This window comes from Trematomus bernacchii, unplaced genomic scaffold (assembly GCF_902827165.1).
Source record: "Trematomus bernacchii unplaced genomic scaffold, fTreBer1.1, whole genome shotgun sequence".
NCBI lineage: Eukaryota > Metazoa > Chordata > Actinopteri > Perciformes > Nototheniidae > Trematomus > Trematomus bernacchii.
The window spans coordinates 8,163,308-8,186,880 of record NW_022987739.1 but is presented as its reverse complement, the minus strand read 5'-3'; the positions used below and the strand labels follow the sequence as shown (position 1 = coordinate 8,186,880).

Below are 23,573 nucleotides of genomic sequence, written 5' to 3'. Positions count from 1 at the left end.
TTTCATGTGAGGAAAAAGGAGCATCTGGGAATTATTAAAAAAAACTATGCCGACATGCCAGCTGTGCATGGTCAAGTCACATAGAATCAGCTCCTTTATTAAGTACAGCAAGTTGACGCATTTGCACAGGAAATCAACATCTTCTGAACACGTAATACAGGGTGGCATAATATGCATAGAAGTACCAGGAATATACTTTTATGCAAATGTCTTTAGTGTTCTTCTTTCAGTGAAATTAGCTCTAATACAGAGCTGGATACAGTGTACAGTCTACATTTCGCATTACTCAGAATGTGTATAGCATTGCTTTCATTGTTCCACTGAGTCCTAGATTAAAGTGGAAGTGCCTCCATGTTGAGTTCAGGAATGGGCGCAGTTGTGTAAACGGGGCAGTCACTCGTTCTGCGTGGAATGTTCTCTAGGTAAACCGCGGCTCCTCCTTCTCAACCCTCATTCCCTTTGACCTTTCCGAAGCACCGACCCACAAACTGCCGGAGTTGCTGCGTTCCAGTCCCTCTTTTTACACATTTGCCATGATAAGAGTCTCCAACTGCCCTGAATAAGAATCCTCATCCTCCAATGGAAATAAAGGGTCAAAGTGCACAGGAGTAGTAGATGGGAGCAGGACAAGTGGGCACAGAGGGAAAGTGGCTCTTCCTCAGCAGGTAAGAGGGGCTTGTATATTGATTGACAGGGAAAGACCTCTAGACAGAGGGGTGGGGATATACTATCCAAGGATCGGCAGGGGATAGGGCGGGGGTGGGCAGTACAGCACAGCGCTAAGCTCAGGTGTAGCGCGGCATCTCGCACTGTTCACAGCGGTTGAGGGCGGGGTGGTTGAGAAAGGTGCAGCTTTCACAGTTCCAATGGGCTCCTTCGAAGTCCTCGTCCCTCTGGGGCCCCGGCACCGGCACCGGCACCGGCACCGGCTTTGGGCCCGGCTCTCCTTCAAACAAAAACATAGGAGAGGCCATATATTAAATAGGGTGTTTATAAATGTGATAAAATGAATAACCCAAAAATGTAAGAGTCGTCAACTTAGGGCTGGAAATTAACCATGGCTGTCACTGTCTGTATAGATGTTGACAGACTAAGAATTCACTTAATGGCAAGGTTTCTAGTCTGGTTTCCATGGCAACACATTTCTGGAGACCAAAAAAGTTCAAAGTCATTTCAGGTTTTTGTCTCGGTTTTTCAAATAAAATGTTTCAAATCTTGAATGTACTGCAAGACAAAGGGGACAAATGCATAGAAACTCAAATCTGTTCCTTGGCAACAGGTCAACTTATGATCAATTTACAGACCTATTTTTTCTTCCCTTCTTTACAAATCCCATTGAAAAACTCTCATGACTCACTCTTATGTTGTGAAAAATTGAAATGTCTCACCTTTCTTTCCAGGTTTGGGCGGCACAATAGGACCGGGCTGAATGTGGTCATAAAAGTTGTTCATTGCTTTTGGATCAAACTTTTCTGTGGAGGAAAACCAGATACAGAAGTTTGTTAGGAAGTGTCCATCCTGAGCAGAGGCCTAATCCGTCCAACTAGTTTACAGCTTTTCTCTTGAAACTCCTGACTGACTGCCGTGTTCAGACAGACGGTAACAGCATCCTTATTCATTGCAGCAAAGAGGAATACAAAAAAAGAAAGAAAAAGATGCAGGGTCCTTATGCAAAAAAGTTAAATCCATCTCAATTTCCACAGAAACGTCATGAAACATCATCTGTTAGTCATCTGTGAATCTGTTAGTCAACCAAATGCATGCACTGTCCTCCTCTTAGACTAATTTGGAACATGAACAACAGTGTAATCGTAATGCTCCCTTGAGCATTGGTTTGGTTAAATTAATGTTGCTGTTTTGACTTTCAAGAGATACAAAATACTCTCTCATAGTATTATAAACCAGGTGCATTGTTTTGGCACCAATAAGACTTTAAATGCATAGATCTATTGCTCAAGCTGACCAATCATTATAATAGCACCCTAAGCAACATTACATTCTGTTGACAGGACAATCTCTTTAGTCAATTTGAGCACTATTCAGTATTCACACATTTGAAGGATTTGGCCAGGAGATGAAGCCTAGACTTTTGATGGCATGTCTTGACTAAATGCAACATAAAATAAGGAGTCTTGGATTTTTTTAAAAAGCCAATTGGGTGCTTTGTCCAAATCAGATTAATCGCAACATTTTTTAACAAACTATTTCATTGTCTGCTTGGATGCATAGTTTTAGCAGCATCAAAAAGATATATAGGCCTAACGGCTCCAGGCTTGCAGTTAAAGTGATTAACTGGTTTATTTTTGCAACTGGAAGGAATTTTCTGCAAGGAAAGTTCTGAAGTTCAATTAACTGCTTTGTGAAGCTGAGCTCAAAAAGGCACGCAAAGATCACTCGCACAAATTACGCTTTTAACATAATTACCACAATTTCTAAAGGCCTACAACACCATCCATTCATTCCACTTCATTCTACACTACAAATAGATTTGTTTTCCCAATAAATAAAACTGGTCGAAGCCCCAAATATCAAATACCAGAAGTAACAAAAAAAAACAAAAAAACATCTCTGTGTAAATAACAGAAAAAGGTAAACACAGCTGTGTACACCTGTGTAACTTTTATGATATTAACTTTAAGCTTGCATTTATTCTCTGCCACTGATCACATAAACATGCTTAGCTTATAGTGTTTAGAAATACAAATAAAAATACAATGCACCCAAAATACAGGGTTGTCCAGCAAATCCAATTATTTTGCGGCAGCTTTTTTCCTGCACGTTCTACATTGACAGAGCAGGCCATTCATAATACCCAGTGTGAGAGGGGCAACGGTGAAGGAAGTCAGCATTCAGATGCTCAGAGAAGAACCATTGTTTACATAACAACTGCTGCCCGGGTGCCTCATCATTTACAGCTTTATGGAAGAGTGGCAGAAAGAAAGCCAGTGTTAAAAACAACTTGCATGACATATCAGCCAGTGTTTGCTAAAAGGCTTTGTGAACACTGAAACAAAGTGGAACAATGCTCTGCGAGTTTTCAGGCACACTACCATCCAAATGTTCATGGGCACTGGGCTGGTTTTAAGTAAACTCGTGACAGTCTTCAGCCTGCTGCCAGTTTGACTGTTTCAGCTTCCAAAAACAACACTTCTTGTAAATATGTTTGGCGCTGCAACTCATTTCCACACACTGTGGTTAATATCAGGGCAATGCTGTTATCAATTACGTAATCAACAATGACCACGTACACACCGAACACTGTGCATGAACCCAATAAGGGTCAACCTTGCATTGGCCCAGGTCCTGTCACAGACAGGTCTTTTTTGCATCAGTGTGCACTGTGCAGTGTGATGGAGCCTCGTCCATCAGTTAAGAGCCAGCTCTGCCTGCTGCGGGGCTTGGCTCTTTCAAGATCAATGCTTCAAATAAATCAGGGACACACTTCAAAGACTTATGTGTCGCAATGTGCATTTGTTCGCGTGCGTGTGTGTATGTATACCTCTAGACTGCAGTAGATCCGTCTCCTTCAGGGAACAGTCAATATCAATCTGAAGTTTTCTGTTTAGACTCCGCAACCGAGTCATCTCTTCAGGCTGCAGCCGGCAAAAACACACAACCCAGTTAAATTAGAATACATTTGGGGAGTAAAAAACAACCAAATATTCCCCATCTCTCCTTTCGAACTTTGTCTTACTGGTAGGAAATTGTTTCACACATTAGTTTGTATGATTGGTATGGACATTGTTCTGCACTTTTCTTCATCTTAAAATGAAGTTTTTAAATGGCAAGTAACGCTTGATTTTTGATTCTAATTCTGCCTTTTAAAAAACACACATGACTTAGTCCACAGTCTAAAATATTCCAAATACTGAACTAATTATAGTTTCCCAGCCTCTTGTTGTACCTTATCTTATGTGATCATGTCAAATAGCACCAAAAGGTTTGTGTTGAATATGACTTACTCTGGGTATAAGACTGGTGGAGTTGACTCTTCGAAAGCGCCTTTGAAGCGTGTCATATTCCATGTTGTTGACATCGGCCTTCAGGTTTTCTAGTTTCTGCTTCTCCATGAGCAGCTCCTTCATTAGACGCTCCATCCTGGCACGTTGGTGGAGGAGGAGAGCTGGGGGGGACACAAGAAACACAACATTCTTGAAATTGGAAAATAATAGAAAATATATTTCATATAAAACCTTTTTTCTCACTTAAGGGCATTGTAAATATTCCATGTGAATATAAAAGCAACCCTCACATTGATATACAGGGGCTGAATAAACTATTAAACACATCTTGTGAAAAAAGGCAGCAACACTGACAAATTGTTGGCCAACTCGCATGTTGATTTCCAGAGAAGTCCAAAAGCACATCCAATGTAAACACTGGCAGAAGGTCAAACACTTGCAGCGCAACGGATAGTAAGACAAACAGGAAACCCTTACCTTGTGTGTAGGCATAGTCATCAGAGCCTGAGCTTGAACGTCGGGGCATGTGCTGAAACTGACTGACTATGTTGCCTGGCAGAGCGGAGATGGGCAGGATGGGTGCAGGGGCAGCGTTGTGCTCCCCTTGGTCTACTATGTTGAGAAGAGACTCTGCTTCGGCAACAGGAGGCGAGCTGAGTGGCCTCTGGGGCTGGCCCCCTGGGGACACTTGGATTTTGAAGGTGTATGCAGACTGGCCTGGCTGAGGAGAGGAGGCAGGCCGGGGTCTTGCAGGGCCTTGATGCTGTAGGTACATCCCGGGATGGAAGGCTGCTTGGCCTGAAGGTCCAATCATAGTGATGCCCCTTGAAGGGGAGCTGGGCGAGGGGCTGGTGGCCATGTAATGTGCTCCCTGGGAGTGGGGGGTGTGCACAGGTGAGTTGCTGCGAGGTCGCGGCCCCTCCATGGTAATCTCTATCTGGTTCTTGAGGGGGTTTTTTGTGTGGTAGGGCCTATATACCGCTTGCTGTTGCTGGGAATGTTGCTGGTGATGAAAGGGCATGCTGGGAACGGTTGGGGAGCTAATGGGGAGGAAGACATATTGCTGGTGCTGGGGTTGCGGCTGGGGCTGTTGTTGGGGCTGGACTTGATGCTGAGGGGAGCTGTAAGGTGAGCCGTATGTGGGAGTACTATAGGGGGACTGCTGATGCTGATACACTGGCACCCCCGACGAGGACCAGGGGGCCGGCTGTGGGCTCTGGGAGGGTGAGGGTCGGATATACAGGGTGGCATTGTTGTTGTTACAATAGTGCCCCGGGGGAATCTGCAGGGCCTGTGGGATATTGGGTATACTTTGAGGAATTGTGACTGTTAACGGGTTCATAGTGTAGCGTGGGACAGGGGTGTATGTGGGAGACATGCCCTGCATTGTGGGTGGAGGAGTGGGAGTGCTAGCCGAACGGCTTTGATCGTTCATGAAGAAGGGATTGTATCCTGGGGAGGGGGCCATAGTGGCAGGGGCTGACAGTGGCTCAGGGTAGCTGGGTCGCTGCGGTTCGATGTGACTGTCACTGGTGCTGTGCACAAGAGAGCGCCCTACTCCTGCTGCCCCTCCATTTGTGTTGCTTGCATCTGAGCCCGGGTATCCAGGGCTAATGTGCAGCATGTGATTTCGATTCAGTAGGCCCTCGTCTGGACTGTGATGGAACTCTCCATACAGGTATCTGTTACTCTCCTGAGCCAGCAGGTGGCAGCAAAGATCCAGGTTATTGTTGTTCTGAGAAGGCAACAGTGAACAATGTCAGTTATGCAGTGCAGATCAGTCATAAGGAAACATCATAAGTATACTATTATTAGTGCAAACACAGGAAGATATTGTTCTACGGACAAAATAAATGTCCAAATAGCTTTTTCTGAGCGTGTGCATGAAAAAGGTGTGCAATTGTGTGTTTACCTGCAGAAGGCACTGTGACACTACCCCCTCTGGGATCTCTGGGAAACGCTGCTTGAGGTCCTGCAGGATGTGGTAGTCCAGCTGAGAGCCTCCCTGCGCCATCCTGAGCCAGCACAGAGAGTCAACGAGCCCAGAGCTGCAAACGCTGAAACAACCGATCTCCGCTCATCCCCTGAATATATAGAAATTATAAAAAACTGAAGACAGAACTCAAATGTCGTGGGAGCGCTCCCAATAATCCGATCAGCAGTGTTGGCCTGCCAAATGCCTGTCACACACCCAAATGTGTCAGCAGTAATTACAGCGCACACATAAACTGAGTTGTTTTAGTGGGCATGTCTACCTGAAACAGAAATACCCACGAAGAGAGGTGAAACAACCCGATTCAAACACACGAACACAGAGAAAACACGCCGGTATCACTGTCACTCGTTCAAATCAGCACATGATAGCGAGCAAGGTGCCTGTCAGTCTGTTGTTGTTTGTTTAACCACTGTTGCACCGAGCAACGACGACATACCAGTGCTAGCTAGCAGGCTAGTTATCAGCATCTGTTAGCTTCCGTGCACCACTCAAACAAACAACCGCACCTGTGTGCAGTGTGGCTACGACAGGAAATCAACAATCCAGTGACATTGTCCGATGTTACCCGCCACTAAGCCAGCAGCACACTCCCCGAAACAAGTCACCTGTTTAAACGAGATAACTCATATATTTAACTGCCTGCCAGCTAACATTGCTAATGCTAACTTTAGCTTGGTGCTGTTGGCTGGTCAGCTGTCACAAGCCTGGGTGTTGATGGATTATCTAGCTAACCATGCTAAAGGCAGCGAGCGTTAGCCACTGAATGCTATATAAAAACTCACCATGTGTTAGGAGTCTCCTTCATGTCTCGGACCATAGCTGAGTCCTGTGGAGAGCTGTGATGTTTCTGAGATGTTACGCCAAGATTTGTCAATAATTTGTTTTGACAAAACAACTTATAGTTTCACATTCCAACGTCAGGCCGCTGCCGCTGGGCTGCTGTCTATCTATCGCGATAATGTCAGATTTCCCGGACCAGGAAGTTGTTCAAATCGGCTGGATCGACGCTGTCGCTACTGCGCATGTCTGCAAGCAGTGCGTCTCTGATGATAATGTGGCAGAATTTAAACCTTGTACTACTTTCTATTTCAAAGCAACACGTTTCCTCGAAAAAAGCTTAATTCCTATAGATTTGAAGTGTTTCCACAAACTGGAACTCTTAAATCTATTCTATGCCAATTCCCATTGTACATATGTTTAACACATATGAAGATGGTCAGTGTTGGAGAATGAGGTAGAAAATGTCTGCTAGACCTTTTATTATTATTATGTATTAAATGTTTAGGTTGTTCCTCTTATAAGCGAAGAGATGTTTTCCTCCAGAGAGAAATGATTCCTGCAAATATTAATTAATCCAACAAACCTTATTCAGCCATATCATAAACTATTATTATTGACCTGAAATTAAACTCAAAAACGTTATAATTAAAAGTCATGCAATCAAAACATTGGTTCAGTAAAAGTGTTATACAGTCAAATGTTGTTTTACTACTGTATTAAATGCTTTTGGAATAATATTATTGCTTCATGTTTAGCATTTTGATACTCCTTTGTATACTGTTGGTTAGGGTTAGGGTTAATTTTCAGAATACTAATCTAAAAAAGATCATCATATGTTTGTGGTAGAACCACTTAAAAATCCTACTTTACATTACCATTGTTCTCAAAAAGGAGGATGAGCTCTCAATTACTTAATCCTGAAAGAAGTGTGTGTGTGTGTGTGTGTGTGTGTGTGTGTGTGTGTGTGTGTGTGTGTGTGTGTGTGTGTGTGTGTGTGTGTGTGTATCTCTAATAATATCATATGCTTGTGTGACTCTACAGGTCTGCATGAGAAGAGATCAGTCACCTGATCTAAATTCATTTTTGCATGACTTGATAATAGGTTGTTGCACGCTGACATGAACTGACCACGCTGTAATGTGATCAAATGAACAGAGAGGATGTAGCAATGTGGTAAATGTCTATTTATCTTATTACCCAGTTCATATTCAGTTGTTCAGGCTACTTTAATAAAAACAAAAGAGAGAGAGTTAACTATAATATATTGAATGTGTATTAATAAGAGATTAACTAGTACACAAAGAGATCTACAAGCACATCATTAAATGCTGCAACAGCAAAGTCAGGATTTTGTCGTCAGAGGCACTTGTCTGTGTTTTCACTAGGGGGCAGTGAGAGATCATTTAATCCTGCACAAACACTCACACGTAAGACAATAACAGGAAGGAACTTAAAAGGGTGTCTCTAAAGAAAAATGTACACTATGGTTCAATTTGTTTAACAGTCGAGAGGGCAACTACGCATTTTCCCACATGATTTCTGCAGATTAAGGCAAGGACAGTAACATGAAAGTCTTAATTATGTGATGCCAGTGCATGTGACCAACAGTTGAGTGCTGCACAATTACAGTATAGCAATCTTTGTTTAGAGATTGTGATCATTTATGGATAATGCTACTGTTAACAGTCTCTCTGGGTTGTCATTAAGCCACTATTCAAAAGTATGTCTCGCCTATGCCAATGTCTGTTAGCTGAGAGGGCTGACATTAGGATTTTGAATACTGCACACATAGGAAAGACACAAGGCATTAGACCATTTCAGACCAAATTATATATTTTTTATGTAATCAAACTTTAAACGTTTGAAGACAAAAAAGGTATTTTCTCTCACTGTGTGCCTTTAAAGTGACTTGTTAAGAGTGTAGTGTGCTCTTTCTACAGGGCACCTGTTCTGTAGGGTTTGCTGTTATTTTCTTGTTATAGTCAAAGCTGTGAAATTCTGAAATGTATTAATTGCTTGTGAAGTTTAAGAGAGAAACGGCTAAAAACGTTGTGATTGTATGCATACAAATACTGAGTGATCACATAGATACAATAGTTGAATTAACTGGGTGAGATCAGATTTGGACATTAATAAGAAATAGTTTTTATTGCATCAGGCAGGATTTCACTTGATGAATATGTGTCTGTGCAGTGTAATTGATTAAAGTGAATGAAGTCAAGTCTCTTTGGTAATGCAGTCTGATATTTACTTTTGAAGCTGAGACTGTTCAGTAGAGGTGCAGACAGATGGCATCATGTGTCCAGCGACCACCAGCACATGGTACAGTTTTGACCTGCTGAGCCACTCTACCGAGTTTTCATCAGGGGGGGTGGGCTGTACCACCACCAAAAACATTTATAGGGGTGTCAGGGCAGAGCTGCAGCAGCTGAGGCTGAGGCCCGGTCTGACTCAGGTTAGCTGTCCTTACAGTGTTGATAAGTCGCCACAACTGTGGTGCTATTTAAAGCCGCCCCTTGTTGTCCCTGATGCCCCGCAGGACTCAGAACAGAGGAGGACGGAGCCCCTTTAGCCCGAGAGTTCAGAGAACAGACCCCCACACAATACATGCCTTAATCTGAGCAGGAAGTGTACAGATGACAGGGGGGAACGAGCCCCTTCAAAACAATCACAAGTCCATACGGTGCAGATATGGTACACCAATTTCATGTTTAATGTTCATATTTAACTTTGAAAAGGCTTTGTTAAGGATTGTTAGAAATCAAAGAGTCAAACACATGTCAAATACAACAACATAAAGTAGAAGTTCACGCTATTTTACACATACGTTGGCTGGAGGTCTGAGTGTACATCTATTTATTTTGTTCAGATTTGTTGAATTGTGTGCATAAGGATGTGTAACTTTTTGCAAGTGATGAACTTGCAGTTGTCTTCAAGTTATTTCAACAAATTAATCCCAAATCTTTCCCATTTCTTTCTCTTCCAATCCTGCTCTGGCTCTCAGATTTCACAGCACAGTTTTAGCCAAAGCTTTGGCCCTCTTGTTGGGGGGGTTTCCCAAGGCCTCACCACCTCCAACTGAACAAATAGTGAGCATTTCTGACATTTGTAACCCTCACTCTCAATCTTGACATTTACCTTTAACCATTTAACCATTCTTAAGCAAATCATGTAATACATTGTGCAAAACAAGGTTTTAAGTATAAAGCAAATTATTATTTAGGCAGTGATGAAAAGTATCTGACAGCCTGATCAGAGCGGAGGTGTGCCACTTCTCAAATAAATCTCTATAACATTCCTTGAATACTTGAATGGGGACTTTACCATGGATGTACTTGGTGGGTTTTCTGCATGCAGCCTTTTGGCCAGTGAGTCAGCAGCTGTGCACGGAGCCATTAGAGCAGACAAAATGTGTCTGCTGCAGACTTTCTATTTACATCCACCCTGTTTTAGAGAACTGCTTTCTCATCTTAGTTCAAGTGAAGACTTAACCATAACTCTGAATAATGCTGGGGGCCTATATGTTTTAAATGTGTGATATGTAGGGATTTACTCTGGATGACGAGATGGGCCAATATAAAAAAATGGTCATGCAGCTCTGTGCATGACAACAATATGAGCTCCAACCGTCATTGCATAGCAAAGTGACAGCAACATCTAAGGTAGGCGGGAAAAACAAAGGTCAAGCAGGTCTCCCTCTTAACTGATAAGTTGGACATTTTGGCTCAAACAGGCCAACATAATGATAATGTCTGTCTGCATTTAGATTGTATCCCAAAGAGACCTGACGAGAAGAGTGTCCAGTTTCTCTTGAGCCAGACAATTCCGAATTTATTTTCTTGGTAATACCTTCCTCGTAGAATGAGATTTTTTATGGCAAGGCAAGTTTATTTATAATGCACCTTTCAACACAAGGCAATTCAAAGTGCTTTACAAAAATGAAAGACATTAAGAAATTGGCATTTAAAAACAGTATTAAAAAGCAAAGATAATAAAAAATAAATCAGACACACTCTCATAAAAAACATATTTGAAACATAAATATAAAAAAGGAAATGGGAATGGGACAGGGAAATGATTAACGGAAGCATGGTAGGTAAGTTATAAACAACAGATGTGACATTTGTTTCTACACAAAACTATTATTCTAAATTAATCTCTTGCAACTCAACAACAAACCAATGGAAGTATTGTGATCACTGTAAACATTCTGAGCCATAATTGTTTTCATAGCTTACACTTACAAACACACTTTCAAAATCTGCATTATGAAAATATTAAAGCAATATCACAGAAAATAAACATTCTCAGTACATTATAAACTCATTTACCAGCAACCTGGATAACATTCAGTGATTCTATACGATAAATTAACGATTAAAACACAATAACAGGACCGATAATTCTTCGTACAAGATTGCTAGAGATTTTCAAAGTCAATTATTCACAGTATTTATGCAGCTGCGAGTGACTGAAATGATATGGACCAGGCCGTGTGTGTGTGCGCGTTCACGAGGCAACAGCTGAAACTTCCAGCAGGCGTGCGCGGCATGCAGGATCCGGTAGAAAGTAACGGTACTTTTATGGAAACGGCTCGCGGACACGCTAACAGCAGCCAGTGGAGTGTGTGCACGCGGTGGTCGCATCTCGGATTGTCCTGCGTTTTTACTTCGTGTGGTTTATATCGACCAAAAGGATTTCAAGGAAAATTCAAACACAGGAGGACGACAGCAATCTAAAGAGGTAAACTCCCATGTTTTACAAATTGAATAAGAACTTGGTTTGAAAACGATAAAAAATAATCTGTTCATCATGATGAGCAAGGTCAAAGATATTAGTCAATTAAAAAAAGTTTCCTTTTAATGGATCATAGACTACATCTTAATTAAGGCAGATACATCAGGTAGCCTCTTGTTGTCAATCAACATGTGTTTGTTAGTTTAGAAACAGTTACAACTCATGTCCACAATATGTGATCAGGCATTCATAAACAGACAATAAATGCATCTGATAAACAGGTTTGGCTATAATAAGTTAACACATTACTCTGACTGTATATTTCTCAAACTATTGTCTGGCTCAAATTTACACTGTGCCAGCTGAGTACAGAAATAGAACATCACCCCCCATACCATAAAGTGTGTCCTTTACCTGGATTTTCTTGAAGTTTAGTGTTGATTTATGTGACATTGTGTCAGTCAAATATTGGAACAAAAGATTTATGAGACAGCCTATTTTTGTTTTGGTTTATATATGTTTTTGTAGATAGACATAACTAACATAGACATCAAATATGTTCTCATAATCCCAATCTCATTCATACCGTCTGAGTCTGACATTTGTGCACAAGCAGTTGGAAAATGCCAGGTGAGAATCTGAAACTGATTTTGCTTTTTGTTTCCGTCAGTCTCTCAACATTTACCTTCTTCTTCAGCTGGGATTGGGAGATCAGAGCAACTAAAAATTACCATGATTAATAAGAAACCTTTCAAACTGAACATTTAGCAAACGAGGAATATGAAATTAGATGTACTGGTTTAGATATACATTTGCATTTATACTGTCATTCTCATTCTAAAAACTCTGTCCCATTGGTGAAACAATACACATGCACTTCTTGCCTCTGTGCTTAACCTAAATGAAAGTAACGTGATATTACTATTCGAAATAATGTTGTAAAGCTTGTTAGAAGACTTTTGAGTCACAAAGGGGTGGACTTTTTAAATTGATCACACACAGTGGTCCCACTTCAATGTTGAGTTAGAAATGAAAAAAATCAACGTGATATGGGAAATATGAGCCAAACTAAGGCACATCATTCTATACTTCCACTTATATTCCATTCAAGACTCAAATCATGACACACTATCATCGTCATACATTAATACAAAAGGTATTTGAGGACACAGATGAATGGAAACAGTTTTTAGTGTTGATGACTAACGGCCCAAACAGCTCTGGTTCATCCAGTTGTCTCTTTGTCTGGCCGTTTATCGAGGGTCTGTGGGGCGACATGTGGGTGCCACCTTGAGCTCTGTCCAACTGACTATCACTCTTCAGAAATAGCCATGATCACATGTCCTGGACCCAAAAGTGGGCTATAAATAGAGGTCAAGCTTCTATCGCACTCTTTCTCAACATACTGGGAAGTGGAGCAGCTTTCTTTGCCCCTAACTTTGTAGTCAATAAGTGCCTGTTGCACATTTGAATCCCAACACTTAGAAAATAATATTACAGAACTATCCATTAATTTGAAAGTAAGTTCTGGCCTTTAAAATGGCTGTAAACAACCTACTTAAAGCAGTCTCAATAAAACAAAAAACCTTGTAGAGCTAAAAAGGTTAACTGGACAAAAATAATATGGATCACTGCAAAACCTTCAAAATGAGCAATTGAATCAATAAAGTTGTCACACATTTTTTAAAGAAAGTATATATTTTCTGCCATCCTTTCTTCCATCTTGAATGGTGCACAAATGAAGGCACTGAAGACAAATGTAGGTGGAAGCCAATTAATGCTCTTGGTATATCCGCAATGAAATAATAAGCGCAAAGTATAGGTTTATTAGCCAGCATATTGTACATTTGAAGTTTTTGTTGTCGTTTTTAAGACATCAAGATAGATAAACGGTATTTAAGAAGACATACATCTGATAATATTGATATTTCTGAGGAACATTTGTGTAGAGCAGATTGCCAATGAATCACTAACAGCCAATAAAGTCCCTGCATTCACTCTCTTTTTCTGCCCTGCAGGTAACATTTGAACAGTCTGTTTGTCAACTTGTCCTTGTGGTAAAACATGACTGAGGTGGCGCAGTTTGCGGCTGTGGAAGGCCACGACATGGATGATGTCACAAATGAAAGTGAACTCAACATGAGCGATGCAGAACACAAGGAAGCTGATACAACACATGAGGAAGATGACGTGGTGGTTGATGAAGAAGCGGTGGTTGATGAGGACGCGGTGGTTGATGAAGACGTGGTAGTTGATAAAGACGCGGTGGGTGATGAAGATGACGCATCCGAGGAGAAAAATGAGGAGACATCGCTCACAGAAGAAAAAGAGCATGACAACATGAATGATGAAGAAATAAATGAGACAGATAAGACACATATAAATGGTGTGGATCACAACGAAAACAACACAGCTGAGGAGAAGGAGGAAAGTTCAGAAGCTGTCAATGGAGTAAAACAGGACACGGAGACGAAGGAGGGTGAAGAGTCTGACACAAATGAAGACCAGGTTACTTCTGAACTGGCACTTAAAAAACAGGTGAGGGAGGAGTTTAGGAATCATTAAGATTCATTTTGAATGATGTGATTATTGTCATATAGGTATTACCTTTCACACAGATTTACCCCTGCAGCACAAGTAATTGTATCTTTCCTCTCAACTGATAAATCACAGAGACTCCTCCGATCCAGAAAGCCTGTAGCAAGAACCTATGTGCCGAACCCTAACAAAGAAAAGGGGGAAGTCACGGGCAAATTTGAGGCCATGCAGAAGGCCAGGGAGGAGCGCAGCAGGAAGAGGAACAAGGACGAGCAGCAGAAGAGGAAGGATCAATACGTCAAGGAGAGAGCGTGGAGCGTCAGGAAGCAGCAGGTCAAAGACAGATAACCCCACTAACCTCCAACCGTGACTTGCATGGCATGATGAGGCATGACGGGGTGACAAGGCTGCCAGTTTGAGTGAGAACTTATTGTTACATCACACACTGTTTCATAGAATTAACCAATTCATAATTATGGTGTCATGTTTATTCAACTTTGATTTGTGCTTGACTTCAAAAAGGTAATATAATATTTGATTTGAATTTATCCCTAATAATGTGCACAACAACTACCAAAGGACTGATTCTGCCCAATTCTAAATGCATGTCGTGCCACATCGTTATACTAGTTGACATTCATTTTAAGTTAATTCACTTCCCCAATTTTACACATAACAAATATTAAAGGGGCGAAACGGAAAAAGCATTGGTAAATAAGAACTGAAACAATCAGTTGATGAATCACATTGTCGAATGACACAAACTGAAAGGGAACTTTTCTAAGTGGACTAAGATGTGTCAAGTTGCATTGTGGGTAATGTAGGCTGCAGGTTATGGCAAGAGAGGATGATGCGTAAAGTTCTGCCGTCTCAATTTTGCTCCTTTTTCTGTATTACCTGCCCCTCTTCAGGGACAATTTAAATAGAAAACATTATATATCTAGTGACAGGTTCTCAAATGTAATTGCTTTTCTCCGTTTTTTTTGTTAATTGACAGCTTTATATTTTTGAGTTTGGACTGCTGGTTGAACAAAGCACAACATTTAAAGATCCTACTATAATCTGGCATTTTATGGACTATTGCTTTATCAACTAATCGTTAAACAATAGAAAGATTTGTAAATGATATAAAATAAAAAATGGTTGGAACTCTGGCCTAAAATTATACACAATGTATTTTTTATTTTAAGTAATATTTAGCCATTCAAATATTTTTTTTTAAATGTCATCAGAATAAATAGAAATTCATTAGGAAATATTTTAGAGATTGGGAAGCATGTGTGAAAATGAAAGTCGAATTTCAGAGATTAATTCTAGGTAAAGACAGTTTGTCTAAAATCGACTGTGGTGAAACAAACAGTGATCTGGTGTTACGAGTGGATTACCAGACAGAAAAACCTTCCTGTGTACAAATGTGCCATAGCTGGTCTGGCTTGGGCTCCTGCGCTCATCTCCTGCTGGTGCAACAACACCAAGGACCAATCAGAGGCCAACCTGCAGGTCACATGACGCGGTTATTAGCAGGGATTAGGCTCTTGTTCCTGCTGGGACCAGCATGGCTCCTGAGGTTGCAAAGCAGATGATCCCAGCTAAACCGTAAGGTTCCACAACTCTTCATCTGATCCGCCCACAGATAAAAGAACTGCTCGCTTCCAGTGATGAGGAAGAGGAGGTGAAGCCAGTAAAGGTAGAAAAATCCTACGTCCCCAAAATCACAGGTAAGACACAGAAAGGGAAGGATAATCAGGGAGGAATTAAGGAGGAAGAAGAGGCTGAAGGATTGTGTTGTGCTCTGTGTAATCCTCAGGTAGTGTGAAGGGGAAGTTTGCAGTCATGGAAAAACAAAGACAAGAGGAAGAAAAGAAGAGGATGGAAGGAGAGAGGAAGAAGAGGGAAGCCCAGGACAACATAGAAAAAGCCAAAATAAAGAAAGAACTGGCTAAGAAAGCAGCTGCGGTGAGTAGACCTGGCCTGAATTCCTTGACCTGCTGGGAAGTTGGACAACATCTCACACTACCTTACAGATGAAAATAGTGTATTTGTATCCTTAATGATTCAGGTAGTCCTCAACTGCCACTCAGATGAGTTATTTTAACTTAGCTCTTGAGATCTAAACAGTTGGTGGAGCCCGGATATAGGTCTTAAAACATTAGTAGTAATGTTGACATGAGCAGCATGCTAACTTGTGGCAAATGGATTATGTTCATTATTATATCTTTCTGTGTAAGTCTTGCAGTGAAAAGGATTTAATGTGGCTCAAATTAATAGTTCCAATGAGTCCAGAACAGATAAGACTTAACTACTTAACTACTATACCTTTAGGCAGTGTGGTTCCTGGGAATGGTTACGTAATATCATTGTGCCAGAAAGGCTATTACAGGCAACCACCGACTACTTCTTTGCTCTAATGCTGCGCAGTACAGCTATAATAAGGCTATATATGTTTAAGGGCTGTGCAAAAACCTGTTGTAACAATGTAGATTTGATTTGGCTTTTTGTTTTGAATATGTTTGAACTACACTGTCTTTATAATCATCATCAGTAATGGCAGGAGCCATAGGTACTAACTGAGGACACTGTTTTTTTGGGTGAAGTTTCAGGATTTAAACCAAAAACGTTTAGACATTATTAAAGCGGGTCTTCTTTACCAAGAGGAAGTATTTCTACCCAGACAGGAAAATATTTTGATACAGCATTTAAACCAGGGGTGTCAAACTCAAATACACAGTGGGCCAAAATAAAAAAATGGGTACTAGTCGAGGGCCGGACTGGTTCAATGTTTATTGCAGAACTTACTGAAATGAACTTATTGCACATATTAAACCTGGAACTAACAAAGCTTCAATTATTGCCTATAAAAACAACATTAAACATTAAATAATCAGTTACATTAAATTCTTATGGCTCTATCTGCAGATTATCCGGAGTCATTTCTTATGATTACATTTTTCCACAGGCCAACAACAGCTTCCAAAAAACAATTTCCCTCTAAGAAAAAACCAAACATGCCCTGTTGTCGCAAGAAACAAAGTGCAGAAGGAAACATCCATTGAAACTCAGTGTGCTGCTCTGTGATGCTAGTTTGAGCCAGATACTTGGCATCTCATCTTGGGTGCAAGTTCATCAATGTTTGGGGTCAGGCTCTGAGCTGAGGAAATCCTCAGGATGGAGTGAAGGTGTGCGTGCAATATACCGCCGGGCCAGATCTAATAGTAATTCGAAATTATCCTGTGGGCCGAAATTAAATCCACCAAGGGCCTGATTTGGCCCCCGGGCCTTGAGTTTGACACATGTGATTTAAACCATCATGTTGGGAAATACACGTAACGCTTCAATGGGTCTGTCATTTTGTATTCATTTACTTGAATGTTTTTTTGTAAAGGACTATATAACAATTATTGGGGGAAATGGAGACGGAGCAGATTTAGTCAGGTCTCCTAAAAGAAACAATTGTTGACTTTAAGAAGATTTTTTCCTAAAACAACTGCTCCATTTCAATAAAACTATCAGAAAATATATTTGAGAAGCTAACTTGAATAAATTATAATAATCCAAGAAATTAGAGATTTCGTTTTGAGGGTTTTGGAAGTGATTAGGGCTGTTGACAATCATTGTTTTTAAATCATGGCTATGGTCCTAGTAATGCTGCAGACAAAATAATGAAGTGTTTCCTCCAATGCCTACACACGTAACTTATTTTTATGGGTGACTCGTTTACAAACGAGAAAGCTTTTTGTGCAATATGTCTTATATCTGTTATTCACAGCAAATGACACCTCACATCTTTAGGTTTCTGCATTAGTGTGATGTAGTAATGGGTTATGTCTCTTGATTAAAATGATCCTGTTTAAGGAAGCACTGACTTTATGTTCTAGAAACAACTGGAACAGCAGTGCTGTCAGGTGTAGACAGCAAATGACTGGCAACTGTTTCCCACACCTCCCAGTGACCAAAGTAGCTCTAGACCTCCTTACTGTGACTAAATTAGACCCTGCTATCTTAGACTGACACCCAAACCCTGACCTACTGCACATGGCGACATTAGGCCAATAGAGTTCCCCTCTACCCACCCACATGCTTTAACTCCCAGCCTGTGTGTGTGTAAGCACTGAGATTGACCTGAATGTGTTTTTTGAAAAGGTAATCTGATCCATTAAGTATCCATATGTCAAAGAAACTCTATAACAAGTAAGCGACTGTTTGTCATGCATTTAAATCCCTACCTAAGTAGAAGCATTATCAGCTAAATGTACATAAAAAGTAGCACTCCTTTTGCTTATTAATTTTGAAGGAGGTAAGGAGTAAAAAGTAGCATACAGTAAAATGGAAATATTCAAGTACAAGGACATCAATTCAATTTCTTAGTAGCTTTCCACTACTCTAAACTAAACTCTTTCAAATGACTATTTTTAATCATTCATATAAACTGGCAAATGTGAAACTTGTGTGTGTGACTTACTTACTGTGCTTTGGTAATAACTCGGATATTCCCACATTACCAAACACCTTTTAGGAAGGAGATGACTCAATCCTGGTACGAGTGGTTCCAGGGAAGGTATCTCGACCTCCGGGCAGAATCAAGACGAACTTTGAAGACATGGAGAAGAATCGAGGGGAGGAAATAACAAAGAAGGCAGAGGAAGAGAAGAAAAAACGTTACGATGAAAACAAACGCTCCTTCAGGGATGCCAAGCGGTGCTCGGTTGTTGAACAGGTAGGAATATGAACAATATCTCTTTTTAAATAAAACAACTTCAGTGATTGTGGAACACATTTTAAAAAAGACTACATTTTATTGGGATTGAGGATGAAGAGGAGAAGCCTTCAGAGAGGGCGCAAGTTGTTCCTGGAAAGCTGAAGATGACATTTGAGGAGCTGGAGAAGGACAGGCAGGAGCACAGGAAGAAGACGGCCGAGGAGGAAGCCAAGCGCCGCCTGATAGATGAGAAGAAAGGTTTCGAAGAGGCCAGGCTGGGAATGGTAAACAAAACGACTGAATATAATTGCTATTTCTATGTTTAGCTGTACATGTTCCTTGTATCCAGATTCTAACAAGCAGCATAATCAAACATTATCATTTCTGTGATGATAAACACAAGTGTGGGTTTACACCTCATAACTAGGGCTGTGCGATTATGGCAAAAATCATAATCACGATTATTTTGGTCAATAATTGATATCACGATTATTAAATACGATTATTCATTGACTTTTAAAACATCCATTTATTGAACTTTAAAACAAATACAAATAATTATTTGAACAGTATCTTATAACTGTTGATTACCCTGAACGTATAATTCAACTGAAAAACTTTAAATAAATAATATCAAAATAATAAATACCAATAAACAAGATCAACAAATATTTACTTCAACAAGCTACTAAACATATATAAATATGATAAATACAAATAAACTAGACCAAAATAAATTAGATCAAATATGTTGCAGTGCAGTCACAACCTAGCAAAGCAAAATAATTGTTTTATTTGATTATGTTGTTTTCGTAATTGTGGCAGGCCAAAATCGTAATTGCGATTAAAATACGATTAATTGCACAGCCCTACCTCATACACTTCCAAATATGCATGTGTTTTACCCTATAGTAAATCTTTAGATATGAATTATTAATATAAATGCTTTTACATGTTTGCTTGTTATCAGGGAGAAGATGGAGAGGACACTCAGGCAGCGCAGGACGACAAGGAGGAGCACCGGCCTGGAAAACTGAGGTTGAGCTTTGAAGAAGTGGAAAGGCAGAGAGTAGAGGAAGAACGCAAGAAAGCAGAGGAAGAGTACAAGAGACGAATGGAGGAGGAGAGAAGAGCTTTCGCTGAAGCCAGGAAGAGCATGGTCAGTATGCTTCCCAGAGATAAATATACAATTCAGTATGAAAAAGGTCTTAGATGATGAAAGTTGCCACACAGTCCATTTTGAAAACATCTGATGGTAATATCATCCAAACAAAACTGTTCCCCAGATCTGATATCATTTTAAATGAACTGTCACACGTTTAGGGCAAAAATACCTACTGGCCTTTTGAGTAATCACTTTTACATCTGTAAGCTAAATATATGGCAGCAGCCAGAACACTTAGCTTAGCATAAAGACTGGAAACAGGGGGAAACAGTTAGCCTGGCTGAATCTAAAGACAATTCCATCTGTCATTTCTAAAGATTACTAGTTAAACCAAACCTTTTAACAGGTTATATTACACGATGTATTGGAGGGGAGCAGAAACCTCCTTGAATCTGAGCTGGTGGCATTGTGAAGAAACAAAAAAAATGAGCTTTTGAAATGTTTTAATTGTGTGTATTATGGGCTGTTTTATCACTAGTGGTTATAAGTGCAATCTTTGTGAGAGAAATAACCAGATCCTCACTTTGAAAGAGTACTTAAAACTAGCAAAAGATTATCACACCTTAAGCCATTTCTTATCAAAAATAATAAAAGCTTACCTTGCTGTGCTCTCACTCTTGTAGCTCGTAGATGAAGATGATGAGGTGCTGATGGCCTTAGTGAACCTGGAGGGCAGTAAGCCCGGGAAGATTTGCGCCAGTTTTGAGGATCTGAAACGCCAGAGAAGAGAAGGAGATCAGAAGAAAGCCGAGGAGGATGCCAAGAAGAGACTGGAAGATGAAAAGAGGCTCTTCGCTGAGGCCCGTAAGAGCATGGTAAGCAAAAACAGTGTGATTTTTAAAAAACTAATGATTAACAGTAAAAGGTGGGTTCTGGTGCCCATGCTGCGACTGAATTTACTGCTGCTAAGAGGCTGAACTGTCTCTGAAAACAGTAATATACACGTAATGCATGTTATGCATGTCATTATAAATATATAGCAGCTTTGAACAGAGCAATTGTGGTCTACATCACGCTATCCCCTATTTTCACTGTTCTCACTGATGGTCTAAATGTGATTTATGATTGGATTCTGGATGAGGATGAAGGTGAATATTGTTCTGATCATGGGTTCAAATTGTATACCCATATTGTTTTTTTTGGATACATGTTTTTTCAAATGTTATGTGCATCAATAAGAGTGGCTCCTGTGCTTGCTGGATATTTTGGCATTATTAATTATTGGGCAAGTATTGTGTTTGTTGTTTTGCTCCGTCATGGACATACAACTTAATGCAGTTACTTTGCTCCCATTCAGAAATATATTCCTTTGTGTGTACTTGTATGTGTATAGGTACTGGATGAGGAAGAAGGGATGGTGAAGAGTGAATCTCAGGAAGCACTGCACCCTGGAAAACTGGAGATGAACTTTGAAGAGCTACTGAAGGGGAAGGAGGAAGCTGAGAGGAGGCGCAAGGCAGATGAACGCAAAAGGAAAATGGAGCAGGAGAAGCAGGAATTCGAACAACTCAGACAAGAGATGGGCAAGGTCAGTTTGGAACAGATGTAAATGAATGCAGACCGCTGCAAAACGTTATCAACCAATTATTGTTGACTTTAAGAGCTCAAATCTTTCTGCAACCACAAATGTAACCGCATTCTTAAATAAATTGCCTTCCGTCTCACAGGACGAAGTGAACGAGAGCTCAGATGTTGTAAGCAAAGAGTATCAAGAACTAACCAAGCTCAAGAGGACTGGCTCCATCCAGGCCAAGAACCTCAAGTCCAAATTTGAGAAGATCAAACAGCTGACTGAAGAGGACATTCAGAAAAAGATTGACATGGAGAGAGCACGGAGGAAGGCTGTTGATGAAGAAATAAAAGAGAGAGAAACTGAGAGGTTCCAGGAGGTAAGAGATACAGGGATGGGACTTTGTGCAATAAGTCAAGAAGCCACTAACAACATTTGGAGTCTTATTTGTTAAAGAATACAAAAAAAAAGTGTTCTCCCTAATTAATTATTTTTTATATCAATGGGGGATATTTTCAGTATAACATTTGATAACTGTTTTCAGGAGGATGAAGGAGGGGAAACATCTGCAGTGAAGGTCGATGAGTCACCATTCAAACAGAAAGTGGATATGAAGGCTAGATTTCAACAAATGGCCAAAGCCAGAGAGGATGAGGAGAAGAGGAGGATAGAGGAGCAGAAGCTGCAGAGGATGCAGTTTGAGCAGCAAGAGATCGATGCTGCTCTCCAAAAGGTAATCTTGGAAACTTAATGAACTTATGCAAAATGATTTTGTTATGCATGAAAACAAAGCAAGAGTTTCATTGAAGTTGCCTTGACCCTGACAACGTTGTTTTTCTGTTTGCAGAAGAAGGAGGATGATGTGGAGGAGGAGGGCAGCATCATTAATGGCTCTGCGGCTTATGAAGATGAAGAGGATCACGCCAGATCGGGGGCTCCATGGTTTAAAAAGCCCCTTAAAAACCAATCAGTGGTGGACTCGGAGCCGGTTCGGTTCAGCGTCAAGATCACCGGGGAGCCCAAGCCGGAGGTGACCTGGTGGTTTGAGGGAGAGATGCTCCAGGACTGTGAGGACTATCAGTATATAGAGAGAGGAGAGACGTCCTGCCTGTACCTGCCCGAGACCTTCCCTGAGGACGAGGGAGAGTACATGTGCAAGGCTGTGAACAGCAGAGGCACAGCAGCAAGTACCTGCATCCTCACAATAGAAAGTAAGACCACCTTGGTGTGACTGCATGCCTGCATGAAACCTGCTATCTGGATTTCAACTTCTTTCTATAAAGTGGATGGCATGCTCCTCTTCTGTGAACTCAGACCGATGTGGATAACTGCTCTTCTGTTTCTTTTTTGCAGCTTATGACTACTGATGCCCTTCCATGTTCTGGAAACTTTCCCTGTTGTCTCTCACTCCTTTTGTAAAACTTTGTCCCTCATACTAAGGTCAAACAGCAGAGGGAAGGAAATAGCAGTATGCTTGGCATTCCTAAGGGAGGGATACACAACACAAAAAAAGCGACATGTTGTTTACGTTTGTAAAGCTGCACTCCCTGTAGAGTAGGATGATACTTGTGCCAAAAACCGACACGATTCTTGTTCCCATGTCAAGGGTTATCTTTGCTGCGAGGCCCTTACAATATTTATAAGATCCGGGAATTAAAGTATCATAGTATTGTAAATATCACACTTTATAGAACATCCATGCAAACATTGTGTTGAGGCATTGAAATGTAAAAAGTAAGACGTTCTTGTGTACGAATTTTAAAGGACAAGGTATGGGAATATCAGTAAAAGTAATTTGGCTTGGGTGTACGACAACTTCATCAAAACTAATATGTTTTCTGTACTCTGTCATATTAGTGGACACATGGAAAACCCCAGTGAAGGGTCTACCGACAATGATATTGCTGAAACAAACCAATGAGAACTCGTGTTCATCCTGATATGTGTTTAAACTATTTAGGTCCAGTTTGAATGTTTTTAAATTGCAGCATCTTAAAGAAAAACAATTTATATCTTGATTTTTCATGCAACAACCCCTTTTTCTTTTTGAGTCTGAATCGAGTTGAATCTTGGAACAGTTGTCATAAATCAGTTGTGCTTGACAGTAGGTAACCGTTTTATGGTTTGATAATGAACAATGAATATGCTAGCCTGAATATTTGTCATTTAATATTAATAAAAATGTTTTA

General features: G+C 40.6%; 2 protein-coding genes across 3 annotated transcripts; one reads left to right on the top strand and one right to left on the bottom strand.

Annotated features, from left to right (window-relative positions):
• Positions 1-31: 31 nt before the first annotated feature.
• Positions 32-6,923, bottom strand: tab3 (TGF-beta activated kinase 1 (MAP3K7) binding protein 3). Its single transcript, XM_034146704.1, has 7 exons — positions 6,741-6,923; positions 5,875-6,046; positions 4,440-5,697; positions 3,963-4,123; positions 3,500-3,593; positions 1,389-1,472; positions 32-946 (listed from the first exon to the last, which is right to left on the bottom strand). The coding sequence occupies exons 2-7, from the start codon at positions 5,974-5,976 to the stop codon at positions 786-788; spliced, it is 1,860 nt and encodes a 619-aa protein (XP_034002595.1). The 5' UTR covers positions 5,977-6,046; positions 6,741-6,923; the 3' UTR covers positions 32-785.
• Positions 6,924-11,377: 4,454 nt separating this feature from the next.
• On the top strand, positions 11,378-23,573 carry nexn (nexilin (F actin binding protein)). 2 transcript variants are annotated; one of them, XM_034146703.1, is made up of 14 exons: positions 11,378-11,481; positions 13,494-14,013; positions 14,149-14,346; positions 15,647-15,731; positions 15,821-15,969; positions 18,527-18,727; positions 18,820-18,993; positions 19,680-19,868; positions 20,498-20,689; positions 21,208-21,402; positions 21,542-21,763; positions 21,929-22,117; positions 22,232-22,595; positions 22,738-23,573. In XM_034146703.1, the coding sequence occupies exons 2-14, from the start codon at positions 13,540-13,542 to the stop codon at positions 22,749-22,751; spliced, it is 2,646 nt and encodes an 881-aa protein (XP_034002594.1). In that variant the 5' UTR covers positions 11,378-11,481; positions 13,494-13,539; the 3' UTR covers positions 22,752-23,573. The 2 variants fall into 2 exon arrangements, with proteins under 2 accessions (XP_034002594.1, XP_034002593.1); XM_034146702.1 differs by lacking the exon at positions 22,738-23,573 and having other exon boundaries at positions 22,232-22,615.